General features: G+C 48.1%; 1 protein-coding gene across 1 annotated transcript in view; it reads left to right on the forward strand.

Annotated features, from left to right (window-relative positions):
- The window catches only part of THUMPD2 (THUMP domain containing 2), a 174,380-nt gene that overhangs the window by 98,454 nt on the left and 62,792 nt on the right, over positions 1-13,134 (forward strand). Inside the window, exon 6 of the mRNA XM_029594346.1 lies at positions 6,999-7,051. Within this exon, the coding sequence (XP_029450206.1) occupies positions 6,999-7,051 (53 nt within the window). The remainder of the gene's footprint in view (positions 1-6,998; positions 7,052-13,134) is intronic.

Genomic DNA, 13,134 nt, shown 5'->3' on the forward strand with positions numbered 1-13,134 from the left:
TTCCAAATTTTTATCACTGGTGGGCCCAGCTTACTACGGACTGATGGGTCCTAGAGATTATAAAACATAGTTATGCCTTGGAATTCAAGTTTCCCATTTCCAACGCTTTTATTATCTCCTCATTGGTCCAAAGTGAAAAAAGCAGCGGTATTATCCACACTAGGAAGGCTTCCTGCCTTAAAGGCAGTAGTTCCAATACTAGAAGACCAGAAGAGTCTGGGGCGTTACTACATTTGTTTTGTGGTTCCAAAGAAGAGGTCTGTTCTATCCATCCTGATTTTGAAGGGAGTAAACAAGTTTTTTTGAGGATGGAGACCCTACGATCGTTGATCATGGCAGTGCAAAAGGAAGAGATCTTTACTTCCTTGGATTAAATGGAAGCCAATCTGTATATCGAGAGGTCATCATTTTTCAATTTCAGGCTCTGTTACTCAGGTTAGTATCGGCGTCACAAACTACCCCCAGGTCATCTTCATAGTACATAAGAACATAAGAAATTGCCATACTGGGTCAGACCAAGGGTCCATCAAGCCCAGCATCCTGTTTCCAACAGTGGCCAAAACAGGCTACAAGTATCTGGCAAGTACCCAAAAACTAAGTATATCCCATGCTACTGATGCTAGTAACGGCAGTGGCTATTTTCTAAGTCCACTTGATTAATAGCAGGTAATGGACTTCTCCAATAAATTATCCAAACCTTTTTTAAACCCAGCTACACTAACTGCACTAATTACATCCCTTGGCAGTAAATTCCAGAGTTTAATTGTGCATTGAACGAAAAAGAATTTTCTCCGATTAGTTTTAAATGTGTTACATGTTAACTTCACGGAGTACCCCTTAGTCCTCGTATTATCCAAAAGAGTAAATAACCAATTCACATTTACCCATTCTAGACCTCTCATGATTTTAAACAGCTATCATATCCCCACTCAGCCGTCACTTCTCCAAGCTGAACAGCCCTAACTTCTTTAATCTTTCCTCATAAGGGCACTGTTCCATCCCCTTTATCATTTTGGTCGCCCTTCTCTGTACCTTCTCCATCGCAACTATATCTTTTTTGAGATGCGGCAAACAGAATTGTACACAGTATTCAAGGTATGGTCTCACCATGGAGCGATACAGAGGCATTATAACATTTTCCGTTTTATTCACCATTCCCTTCCTAATGCCTAACATTCTGTTTGCTTTTTTTTCTGACGCAGCACACTAAGCTGACTATTTCAATGTATTATCCACTATGACTCTAGTAGTGGCAGCCTTGCGAAAAGAAGGAATCCCAGTGCACCCATACCGAGACTGCCACTGGTGCACCCATCTGAGCCAGGTGCACCAGTGACTTCGACTTCAAAATCCATCGAGCCACCGAAGAAGAAGGCTCGTGCTGAGGAGCCCCCAACCTCCTCTGAGCCGGGTACACCGAGGCGTTCCCCTGCCTTCCATGGGCTCGGCAGCCGAGATTCCACTGGGACAGGTGGACCCTCTGGCGACGCCATCCCTGCCTCCTACTCCGGACCTGGTATTAACCATACCAGCGTTCCGAGAGGAATTGAACCGGATGGTTCAAGAGGCAATAGTGCAGGCCCTCCATGGCCTTCCAAAGCCATCGACGCGATGCCGGTTCCCATACCAACTCCGGAACCATTGTCACTGATGCTTGCTCCGATCCTCGACAAACTAGATGTCCTCATCGGTGCTCTGCCATCGGCACCGGGAAAAACCCTGATACCGCTCGGTCCATCGAAGCCCATCCATCGCTCCTTGGACGAGGAGGGTCCTTAGATTGCCGGACCTGGTTCCAGGTCCTTCTGGAGCATTTCCACAGAGGCGTCCACCGAGGTCACCGACTCCTTCAGTGCCCCTTCTTCCTTTGCCGATGCCAGTCCCGATGCATTCGGTGCCTCAACCTCCTCCGGCTGGAGAAGGTCCCTTACTGCCATCTGAGCCACCATTGGATGCTGGAGATAAACCTTACCAACCGTGGTCCGATGACTCTTCCAGTTCCCAGGACAATGGTGATATCCCGTCTGAGCCTTCTCCATCTGAAGAAAGATGTAGATCCCCATCAGAGGTCCTCTCCTTCATAAATTTTATTAAGGAAATGTCGGAGACTATACCTTTTGGCCTTCAAACTGAAGAAGACTCCAGGCACAAGATGTTGGAAGTCCTTCAGTTCGTTGACGCACCGAAAGAGATAATGTCCATCCCGGTTCATGATGTACTGCTTGATCTCCTGCAGCGCAACTGGGAACACCCAGTACAGTCCCACCGGTCAGCCTTAAGACTGATGTTACCTATTTGGTCCAGTCGGTGCTTGGCTTCCAAAAAACTCAGTTGTCCCATCATTCATTGGTGGTAGAATCTGCCCAGAAGAAGGCCAGGAGCCCACGGCCTCAATCTTCTGCACCTCCTGGGAAAGAACAAAAATCCCTTGATGCTTTTGGGCATAGAGTTTTTCATGGCTCTATGTTAATCTCTCGTATTGCGGCCTATCAACTTTATATGACCCAATACAACAGGAATTTATTCAAGCAATTGCAGGAATTTTCTGATTCTCTCCCAGATCAGTTCCAAGACCAACTGAACTCCATTATAAAAAAGGGCTTTGATGCAAGTAAGCATGAGGTAAGATCCACTTACGACATCTTTGACACGGCTTCAAGGGTATCAGCAGCCGGAATAAGTGCAAGGAGGTGGGCATGGCTGAAATCCTCTGATTTACACCCAGAGGTACAAGACCACTTAGCAGACCTCCCCTGCACAGGAGACAATCTGTTTGGCGATTAGATCCAAAAACTGTCGCACAACTCAAAGATCACAATGAGACGCTGTGACAGCTTTCGGCTGTGCACGCTGACTTCTCTACCTCTTCTAAACGGCCGTTCAGAAGAGAGGCGAAGAGATCTACTTACAAGGCACGCAGATACTACCCTCCACCAGCTCGATCTCGTCTATCTAGGCTCTATCAGAAGCCTCCAACTTGGCAACCCAAGCCTCAGAAGACACAGCCACCTGCGCAACCTGGCCCTGCCTCGGGGTTTTGACTCCCCGCTAGAGAGCAATTGTCGTCTTCCACCTCTGCCATCCCTGCCAGTTGGCAGCCGGCTTTGCCACTTCACCACCATGTGGCACAAGGTCACCACAGATTAGTGGGTCCAGTCGGTCGTAGCACAAGGTTACTATCTAAACTTCCTCTCCATACCGTTGGACTCTCCACCTCGGCCGGGGTGGACTTCCACTGACCACTCTCAACTCCTACAGGAAGAGATAGCTTGCCTCCTACGGGCCAACGCCATAGAACAAGTTCCTCCTTTGCAAAGGGGACAGGGCTTCTACTCCTGCTATTTTTTAATACCAAAAAAGACGGGAGGCATTCGCCCGATATTAGACCTTCGTACCCTAAACAAACACCTTTGAAAGGAGAAGTTCAGAATGGAAACCTTAGGCTCTCTACTCCCCCTTTTCCAGCAGGGAGTTTGGCTTTGCTCTCTAGATCTAAAAGACGCATACATGCACATAGCAATTACCCCGTCTAACAGAAAATACCTCCGGTTCCTCATCGGAAACCAGCACTTCCAGTACCGAGTGCTTCCGTTCGGCCTGGCATCGGCCCCTCGTATCTTCACGAAATGCCTGGCAGTAGTAGCCGCATACTTAAGGCAACTAGGCACTCACGTCTATCTTTATCTAGACAACTGGTTACTGAGGACTCAGTCTGCAGAGGCGGTTCTTCAATCCCTTCATCTCACCTTGCGGCTACTACTGTCCTTGGAATTTCTAATCAAAAATCCAATCTGACTCCATCCCAATCCCTCTCCTTTATCGGAGCAGATCTCAATACTATCCAAGTGAAAGCTTTTCTTCCCAGGGACCGAGCTCATACGCTAGCAGTGCTTGCCGAGCCACACGGCTCATCATGTTCTCGTCTTGTTGGGACACATGGCGTCCTCGGTCCATGTTACACCGATGGTTCGACTTGCCATGCAAGTAACACAGTGGACATTAAAATCCCAGTGGTCTCAGGCCCATCATCCAATGTCCAACATTGTCCATGTCACTAGGCAGCTTCTTCTCTCCCTGGCTTGGTGGATCCAAGAGTCTAACCTGCTCAGAGGGCTACCGTTTCAAGCTCCAGAGCCTCAGATAATTTTGACAACAGATGCTTCCACTCTAGGGTGGGGAGCACATGTCAACCACCTGCAAACTCAGGGAGCCTGGAGCTCGGGGCAATCAGATATGACCTTCTAGCCTTCAAAGATTGCTTAGCCCACAAAGCAATTGTAATCCAAACAGACAATCAAGTAGCAATGTGGTATATCAACAAGCAGGATGGAACCGGTTCCTACCTACTGTGTCAGGAAGTAGCGCAAATTTGGGCTTTAGCTCTATCTCATTCCATGCTACTGACAGCGACCTACCTGGCGAGCATGGACAATGTTCTAGTGGACAAACTCAGTTGTTCATTTCAGCCCCACAAGTGGTCCCTGAACCCTGCGGTGGTGGAGCACATTTTTCAGAAGTGGGGGTATCCAACCATCGACCTCTTTGCATCAATTCACAACCGCAAGGTGGAGAACTTCTGCTCCCTACATCGCAGTCACAAGACTCCACCGAGGTTACGCCTTCGCCCTCTCCTGGGCAACAGGTCTCCTGTATGACTATCCCCCACTTCCTCTCATCAGCAGGACTCTCGTGAAGCTACGTCGGGACAAGGGCCTCATGATTCTCATAACCCCCTATTGGCTGCGTCAGGTTTGGTTTCCCATCCTTCGCGACCTCTCAGTCTGTCCACAAATTCGCCTGGGCACAGATCCGTCTCTGATATCTCAGAAGAACGGACAACTGCACCATCCCACCTTCAGGCCTTGTCGCTGACAGCTTGGATGTTGAAAGGCTAATCTTGCGTCCTCTCAACCTCTCGGATTCTGTATCCCAGGTCCTGGTAGCTTCACGAAAGCCTTCTACTAGAAGTTATTCTAAATGGAAAAGATTTTCATTGTGGTGTACTACAAAGGAGTTAGATCCTTTTACCTGCCCCACAACAAAGTTTTTAGACTACCTCTGGCACCTCTCAGAGTCGGTTCTGCAAACTTCCTCCATAAGAGTGCATGTCAGTGCGGTGGCTGCCTTCCAGGGGATGTCTCTATTTCGACACAACCCTTAGTAGTGTGCTTTATGAAGGGCTTATGGCACCTCAAGCCCCCTCTCCATCCTCCGGCTCCTGCTTGGGACCCTAATGTGGTGTTAGCGCGACTCATAAAACCTCCATTTGAACCTCTGTACTCCTGCGAGTTACGGCATCTCACTTGGAAGGTGCTCTTCCTTCTTGCTTTGACGTCCACTCGCAGGATCAGTGAGCTACAGGCGCTGGTTACTTACCCCTTTACACAAAATTTCTTCATGATCAGGTGGTCCTTCGCACTCATCCTAAATTTCTACCAAAATTAGTCTCTGAGTTCCATTTAAATCAATCCATAGATTTGCCTACTTTCTTTCCAAAACCCCACTCACATCCAGGTGAGTGGACTCTGCATTCCTTGGACTGCAAGTGTGCGCTAGCCTTTTATTTGGAACGCACTGCAGGCCATAGGAAGTCCACCCAGCTATTTGTCTCCTTTGATAAAATTAAAATGGGAATCCCAGTGGGAAAGCAGACCCTGTCCTCCTGGCTGGCGGACTGTATTTCCTTCTGCTACCAACAAGCAGGCCTTCCGCTCAAGGGATGCGTTAAAGCGCATTCCATTAGAGCAGTAGCAAAGTTGGTAGCACACCTTCGGTCTGTACCTCTTGCTGACATCTGCAGGGCTGCTACATGGAATTCGCTCCATACCTTTGCAGCTCATTATTGCCTGGACAAGGCTGGCACCCAAGGCTCTATCTTTGGACATTCTGTTCTACGCAATTTATTCTCAGCTTAATACCCAACTTCCTTCCAACAGCCCGCTGGGAATTTCAGGCTGCCCTCTTCTCCAAAGTCACCCCTGTTGTTGTGCCTGTTGCATGTCTTTGGGTGCTTTTGGTACATTGCTCGGGCATCCTCAGCTCGCTATTCACCTATATGTGAAGAGTTGTTTACCTGTAACAGGTGTTCTCATAGGACAGCAGGATGTTAGTCCTCACGAAACCCACCCGCCACCCTGCGGAGTTGGGTACGCTTGCGATTTGTTATTTTATTTTTTGCACATACTTTTTACTATACACGAGACTGAAGGGGGACCCCTGCTGGATGCATGCTCAGTGGTGCCAGTCAAAGTTCTAGAAACTTTGACAAAAGTGTTCCATGATTGAGCTCCATCCTGATGATGTCACTCATATGTGAGGACTAACATCCTGCTGTCCTGTGAGAACAGGTAAGCAACTCTCCTTTATCTTTATCAATGAATTGCACATGTAACTGTGGTAAAACTCACTGTAATGCTGGAATCAGTTGTTAAAGGATTAATGCCATTTAATGGTTCCATACTTAAAATCTCTCTGGTCTACTTTCAGCCGCTGGGTTACCAGAAAAGTTAGCCAGATAAACTTAACCAGGTAACTTGGCTGGCATATTCAGTGGCATGGGTGCACTGCCGAATATACCTGGCTATATTAGTTAGCTGGATAAGTTTATCTGGCTAACTTTAGGACTCCTCTCCAGCAGTCCTAAAGTTAGCTGACTATTCTATGTATGTTTGTGTTTGATTTATATTCTGCCTTTCATACACTTCAAAGCTGGCTGGTTAGTGCTGAAAATTGGAGTTATCCAACTAACAACCATATAATGCCACTCCAAGCCCCAGAACACCCCCTGACATAGCCAGCTAAATTTTAGCTGGCTAAAAACTTATCCAGCTATGTTGGGGCTGGCAGCCTGAATATTGAAGCCCCACCCCCACCCCGCTGCTAATACCCACAGGTGTTCAATGCCTGACTTTAATGTGAATTAATAGATCCTTGTAATGTCTTATGTAAAGTCTTTACCATTCATTCTAAAATATTTCTTTTTGTAAATTTAATTTCAGATTTTTGTACATCTAAATGATATTTACTCTGTGGTCGGATTCCCTGTTTTGAGGTAAAAGTTTAAATATTTGAACAGATTACCAGAAATAATTAGCAAATATTTTGGAAGAAAATCAGTGCTTTTTACTTCTTAAAACTGAAAAGAACATTTTAACTTTAAATGATGTTTTCTAGGAGTTAAAAAAAAAATGTTGATATGTTTCTATGATAAATTCTGATTCATTACATGGCTCACACCAGGTGCATGAATGCTGTGTCTAACACAGCATCTGTGCACCCAAGAATCTGGCCTCATTGGCCAGTTTGAATAGAGAAAGGTCCATACCCCACTTGACTAGATGGGGAGGAGTGAGGTGATAGTGTAAGTCCCTTAGTGGATAATCTGCCCCATCCACTACTAAAGCAGCTATGTCTGCGATATTCAAGGATCTTTCCCCTTGAACAGGTATCCATTCACCACAGTTTTTAGGTGGTGCCTAGATGCAGAGAGACAGATGAAATTTTGATTCATTTGTGTTGAATTAGAGCAGCCTTGATCATGGCTACCTTTGACTTGCAAATTGATGTCATACAGAATGTTAAGAGGTGCCTGGCAAAGTGCATGTCCTATTTCAGAGGTGAATGCCATGCCATCCCTAGTATCATGTTCAATTGACATCTTCTACCTAGTCATTCTCTTCTGGGTCAAGGCTCTTGGTGGGTAATGGAACATCAGTTCCCTGTACGTACCTGGATCAGTTCAGACACCTGGGTTCATCTCCCCCTATCAGCAGATGGTGACAGAGAAAAAAACATCGCTGACACCGTATCTAAGCAACCGTGCCACCTGCAGTTCGTCAGTATTTCTCTGTCTCCAGCAGATGGCAGAGGCTGTTAATCCTGCAGTTCTGCAGTTGACTAATTTTTTTTTTTTTAGCTAATTTTTTTTCTTGAGCCTTCCTCCCCGGGGGTTTCTTTTATTTTTTTTTTAGAATCCTTAGCGTTCTTCCCTGTCCAGTTTAAGCGGCCGAGCCGGGGGTCTGGTTTTCCGGATCCCTCCCTTCACAAGGCTGCTGAGGCGGCTGTAGGTGCTTTACAATACATTTTTACAAGAAGTTTTGTTCCTGACTCTCCGGACTCGTGGTTCCTACCTTGGATCTCTACCTCCTGTTCTGGACTCTGGCTCGGGTACCCGTTCCTCGGGGGCCTGCTTGCCCTTCCTCTTGGGCGACGTGGTCTCCAGGCTTCCCTGCTCCTCGGGGTAGCCCCTGCACAGCACCAGAGATCCTGTCGGCTCGCTTCTCCGCTCCTCGGTGTAGCCTCAGCCCTGCCTATCAGAGATCCCATCTCTACGCTTCTCAGGGCAGCCTCTACCTTGCGACTCCGTAGACTTTGACTCTACGCTTCCCTGCTCCTCGGGGCAGCCTCTACATCACTTCACCAGAGACTTTGACTCTACGCTTCCCCGCTCTTCAGGGCAGCCCCTACATCACTTCATCAGAGACTTTGGCTCTATGCTTCCCTGCTCCTCAGGGCAGCCCCTACGTAACTTCATCAGAGACTTTGGCTCCATGCTTCCCTGCTCCTTGGGGCAGTGTCTACGTCACTTCATCGGAGACTTTGGCTCTACACTTCCCCACTCCTTGGGCAGTCTCTACGTTATTACAGCAGTGGTGTTACACTACACTTCCCCGCTCCTCGGGGCACTCTACCACTACATCAGAGATTTGACTCTGCGCTTCCCCGCTCCTCGGGGCAGCCCCTACATCATCACACCAGAGACTGTTGCTATGCTGTCCCGCCCCTCGGGACAGTGTCTGCATTACTCCTTCAGAGATCCTGTCTCCATGCTCCCTGCTCCTCGGGGCCTGCCTAACGCACCTCCGCATTTGGAGGTACCTTCTCTGGTAGATCGTATCTTCAATCCTGCCTAGTATTGCGATCACGTGGCATTGATGCAGGACGTCCTCTCTCTACTGAACTATAGTCGTGTCCCTGCTGCAGCTAACTTCGCCTCCCGATGGTGAGGACCTGTGGGGCCCTACCCCTCAGGTAGCATCAACCTCCACCTTGGGCCAAGGGTCCACGAATCCTAACAGATTGCCAAGTCCATGGACCCGGTAGAGGTCTCAGCTTTACAGGCCATTCCTGGCCTGGTGCAAAAGATAATCGAGCAACAAAAAACCTTGGAAGAACTAGCAGCAGCTGTAGATAATCTGAGCCTCTGCTTGGATGCTGCAGTAACCACGACGTCCTCCAAGCTCTACCTCCATGCCGGTTCCACTGCCGGCACCCACACGATTCTCTGGGAATCCCCTGATGTGCTGTAACATGCACTTTTGCCTGCAACCAGCTTATTTTCCAGACGTGATTACATCCTCTCTCTCCTGGATGGTAAGGCCTTGACCTGGGCCTCTTCTCTATGGTAGCGTGCCAACCCTGTCCTATGAGATTTGCCCGGGTTTCTTGCCTTATTTCGCTCCGTCTTTGATGACCCTGGCAGAAAATCCGGATCCATGCTTCTTCATCTCTGTCAGGGCACCAGGTCCTTGGCAAATTACGTCATAGAATTCTGGACACTGGCATCTGAACTCCATTGGGACCTTAATTGTCTCCACTTCATTTTTGTCAAAGGACTGAGCTCTCGAATCAAAGATGAGCTGGCAGCTCGAGAATTGCCTGCATCCTTGGACTCTTTAATCGACGTAGCCGGGCGAATTGATCGACACCTCCAGGAATATTCACGGGAATCCCGGGCCTCCAGAGGATCTAAGTCCAGCTCGTCCCATCGTCGACGCTCTTCCTGCCCCAGGTTAGACTTGGCCTAAAACAAACCTGAGGAAGAACACATGCAAATGAGCTGAAGCAAGCTTTCTCCCAATGAACGAGGTCGCCACCAGCAATCAGGTCTCTGCTTATACTGTGGCAAGTCCGGCCATGCCTTAGCCACATGCCCTGTCTGTCTGGGAAACTCCCAGGCCTAGGTTTAGCAGGAGGACTGCTCCTAGGCCTGACTTCACCTTCTCCTCCATTAACCTTGCCTGTATCCATCAAGCTGGATAACCAAGAATTCCACACCCTGGCTCTTGTGGACTCTGGTGCTGGTGGAAATTTTATCTTAAAACAACTGACGGAGCCATCCGCTTCCCAGTTCCTCTACTTCTTTCTTCCATTCATGGAGAGCCATTGCCTGGTCAAGTTACTCACACCACAGCTTCTATTCTTCTCCGCACTGGTTCTCTGCACATGGAGTTCATCTCCTTCCACATTTTGGATAAGGCCATTCATCCGGTGGTTCTAGGCCTGCCATGGTTACAACAACATACTCCCCAGTTCGATTGGGCCACTTTACAGCTTTCTCGCTGGGGATCTTTTTGCCATACTAATTGCCTTGAGCCTGTCTCGCCTCTACCCTGCCTGAGTACTTCGATTTTACCTCCTGGCCTTCCTACGCAGATGTGTTCTTCAAAAATATATCACCTGAAACTGAAAAAGGAAAAAAACAGAACTGCAATGTGAGGGAGAGACCCGATCGTAAGCCTGCCCCCCCCCCCCCGACGTCACCAGGGGCAGCTCTGACCATTGAAAGGCGCCCTGCCACCGGCGCCCTCGAACTGGCAGCCTACCCACCACCTTTGGGCGCCCTGCGGCACTTCTCCATCGCCATGGGAACAGAAGAGAATAAAAATATATCACCTGAAACTGAAAAAGGAAAAAAAACAGAACTGCAATGTGAGGGAGAGACCCGATCGGAAGCCCGCCCCCCCACCCCCCCAAGTCACCAGGAGCAGCTCCGACCGTTGAAAGGCGCCTTGCCACCAGGTGCCGCTCGCTGAAGGGGCGCGACAAAGGGGCCCTCCCCTTTGTGCACCCCTTAGTGCAACCTGTAGTGCAAATGCCAGTTAATATCTTTGCAATTGAATATCTCTCCTTTGTTTAATATACTTCCTGTTATCCCTTTTTGCTCAATTGTTAAAAATCCTCATTTTGAACTTTTGTAAACCGTTGTGATGGCTTTACCGAATGACGGTATATAAAACTCATTAAATAAAATAAAATAAATAAAAAAAGGCCACAGACACTCTACTTCCGCATAGAACTTACAGTTGCGCTATTAACTTACTACCCAACACCGAGCCTCCTCAGGGAAGGATTTACCCATTATCGCTCACCAAAACTCAGGCTATGTCTGAGTAAATCCACGAGAACCTGGCCAAGGGATTCATTTACCCTCAAAATCTCCTGCTGGTGCGTGTTTTTTCTTGTGGGGAAAAAAGATGGATCACTCTGCCCTTGCATCGATTACTGGGGTTTGAACGAGATCACCCTGAAAGACCGTTATCCTCTACCTTTAATCTCTGAACGTTTTGACCGGCTCCAAGGAGCAAAATCTTTCTCCAAATTGGATCTCAGGGTAGCCTACAATTTGGTTCGTATCCACAAAGGAGACGAATGGAAGACAGCTTTTAATACCACTTTGAATACCTTGTGATGCCGTTTGGCCTTTGCAATGCCCGAGCTGTGTTCCAAAATTTAATGAATGAGGTCGTCAGAGTAATGTTATATCAATGTGTTGTGGTGTATCTTGACGAAATTCTGGTGTTCTCCAAGGACCTCAAGCCAAGGGTCCACGAAACCCACGAATCCTAACAACCAGGTTGGACACAGTTGCCTATGTTACATTGTATTCTTTAAACAGAGTTGCTTACCTGTAACAGGTGTTCTCCAAGGACAGCAGGATGTTAGTCTTCGCACATGGGTGACATCATCGGATGGAGCCTAGCATGGAAAACTTTTGTCAAAGTTTCTAGAACCTTTGACAGGCACACCAACATGCCCATTCCGCTAACCATGCATCCAAGCGGGGTCCCTCTTTAGTCTTATAACATAGAATTTGTTAAAAAAGTTAAAATAACAAACTGAGAGAAAAAAAAACAACTCTGCGGGGTGGCAGGCAGGTTTCGTGAGGATTAACATCCTGCTGTCTTTGGAGTACACCTGTTACAGGTAAGCAACTCAGCTTCCTCCACAGACAAGCAGTATGGTAGTCCTTACACATGAGTGGTTAAGTAGCTCCAGGCCGCTCCGTACATGAGCAGCAAAGAACTGGTGCCAACATGCACAACAACTGTAGCTGCCAAAACAGGAGCAGGCCTGCCCCCAAGGATAGGGCCCACGTAGGAAGAGTTGGATTTTTATGGCTGGAAGAGATTACGAAGGACAGACTGTCCGAAACTATTATCTTGCCGGCCATCCTTGTCCAGGCAATAATGCAAGACAAACATGTGGAGGGAACTCCAGGTCGCTGCTCCTTGAATCTCGTGAATAGGAACTGACGTAAGTGAGCCATCGAGACCGACATGGCCCGGACAGACTGAGCTTTCACGTGGCTATCAAGCTGCAAACCCACCTGTGCGTAACAGAAAGCGATGCAATTCGCTAGCCAGTGGGATAGAGTCTGCTTGGAGACAGCGACTCCTTATCTGCTTCTGTCGAAAGAGATGAAAAGCTGAGTAGAGACGTGGTGGGGTGCTGTCCGTTCCAAGTAAAAGGCAAGCACCCTCTTGCCATCCATTGTGTGTAGAGCACGTTCACCTTGGTGAGTGTGAGGCCTCAGTGAAAAAAGAAGGCAACCCAATGGACTGGTTGAGATGGAATTCTATCTCAACCAATCCATTGGACTGGTTGGGAAGGAACTTCGGGTGTGTCCATTGGACCACCTTCTCGTGACAAAACTCCATATAAGGCAGATTCAACGCCAGAGCTTGTAGTTCACCTACTCTGCGAGCTGATGTAACCGTGACCAAGATCATCACCTTCCAGAAGAGGTACTTTAGATCACAGGAACGCAATGGTTCAAATGGAAGTTTCATGAGTTGCGAGAGGACTATGTTGAGATCCCAGGAAACTGCTGGGGGAGGAATGGAGGACTTTAGTTGTAGCAAGGCCCTCATGAATCTGCCCACTAGCAGATGGGAAGAAATTGCAGAACCATCCAAACCCTGATGGTATGCCCCTCACTGACGTAGTCTGCAGACCAGACTTGGAGAGAGACAACAGATAGTCCAAGAGTGCAGGAGGGGAGCAAGAGAAGGAATCCAGACCGCGACCCTCACACCAAGATGAGAACCACTTCCACTTCAGATTATAGGATTT

The sequence above is a fragment of the Rhinatrema bivittatum genome, chromosome 3 (genome assembly GCF_901001135.1).
Source record: "Rhinatrema bivittatum chromosome 3, aRhiBiv1.1, whole genome shotgun sequence".
In the NCBI taxonomy this organism is placed as follows: Eukaryota; Metazoa; Chordata; class Amphibia; order Gymnophiona; family Rhinatrematidae; genus Rhinatrema; species Rhinatrema bivittatum.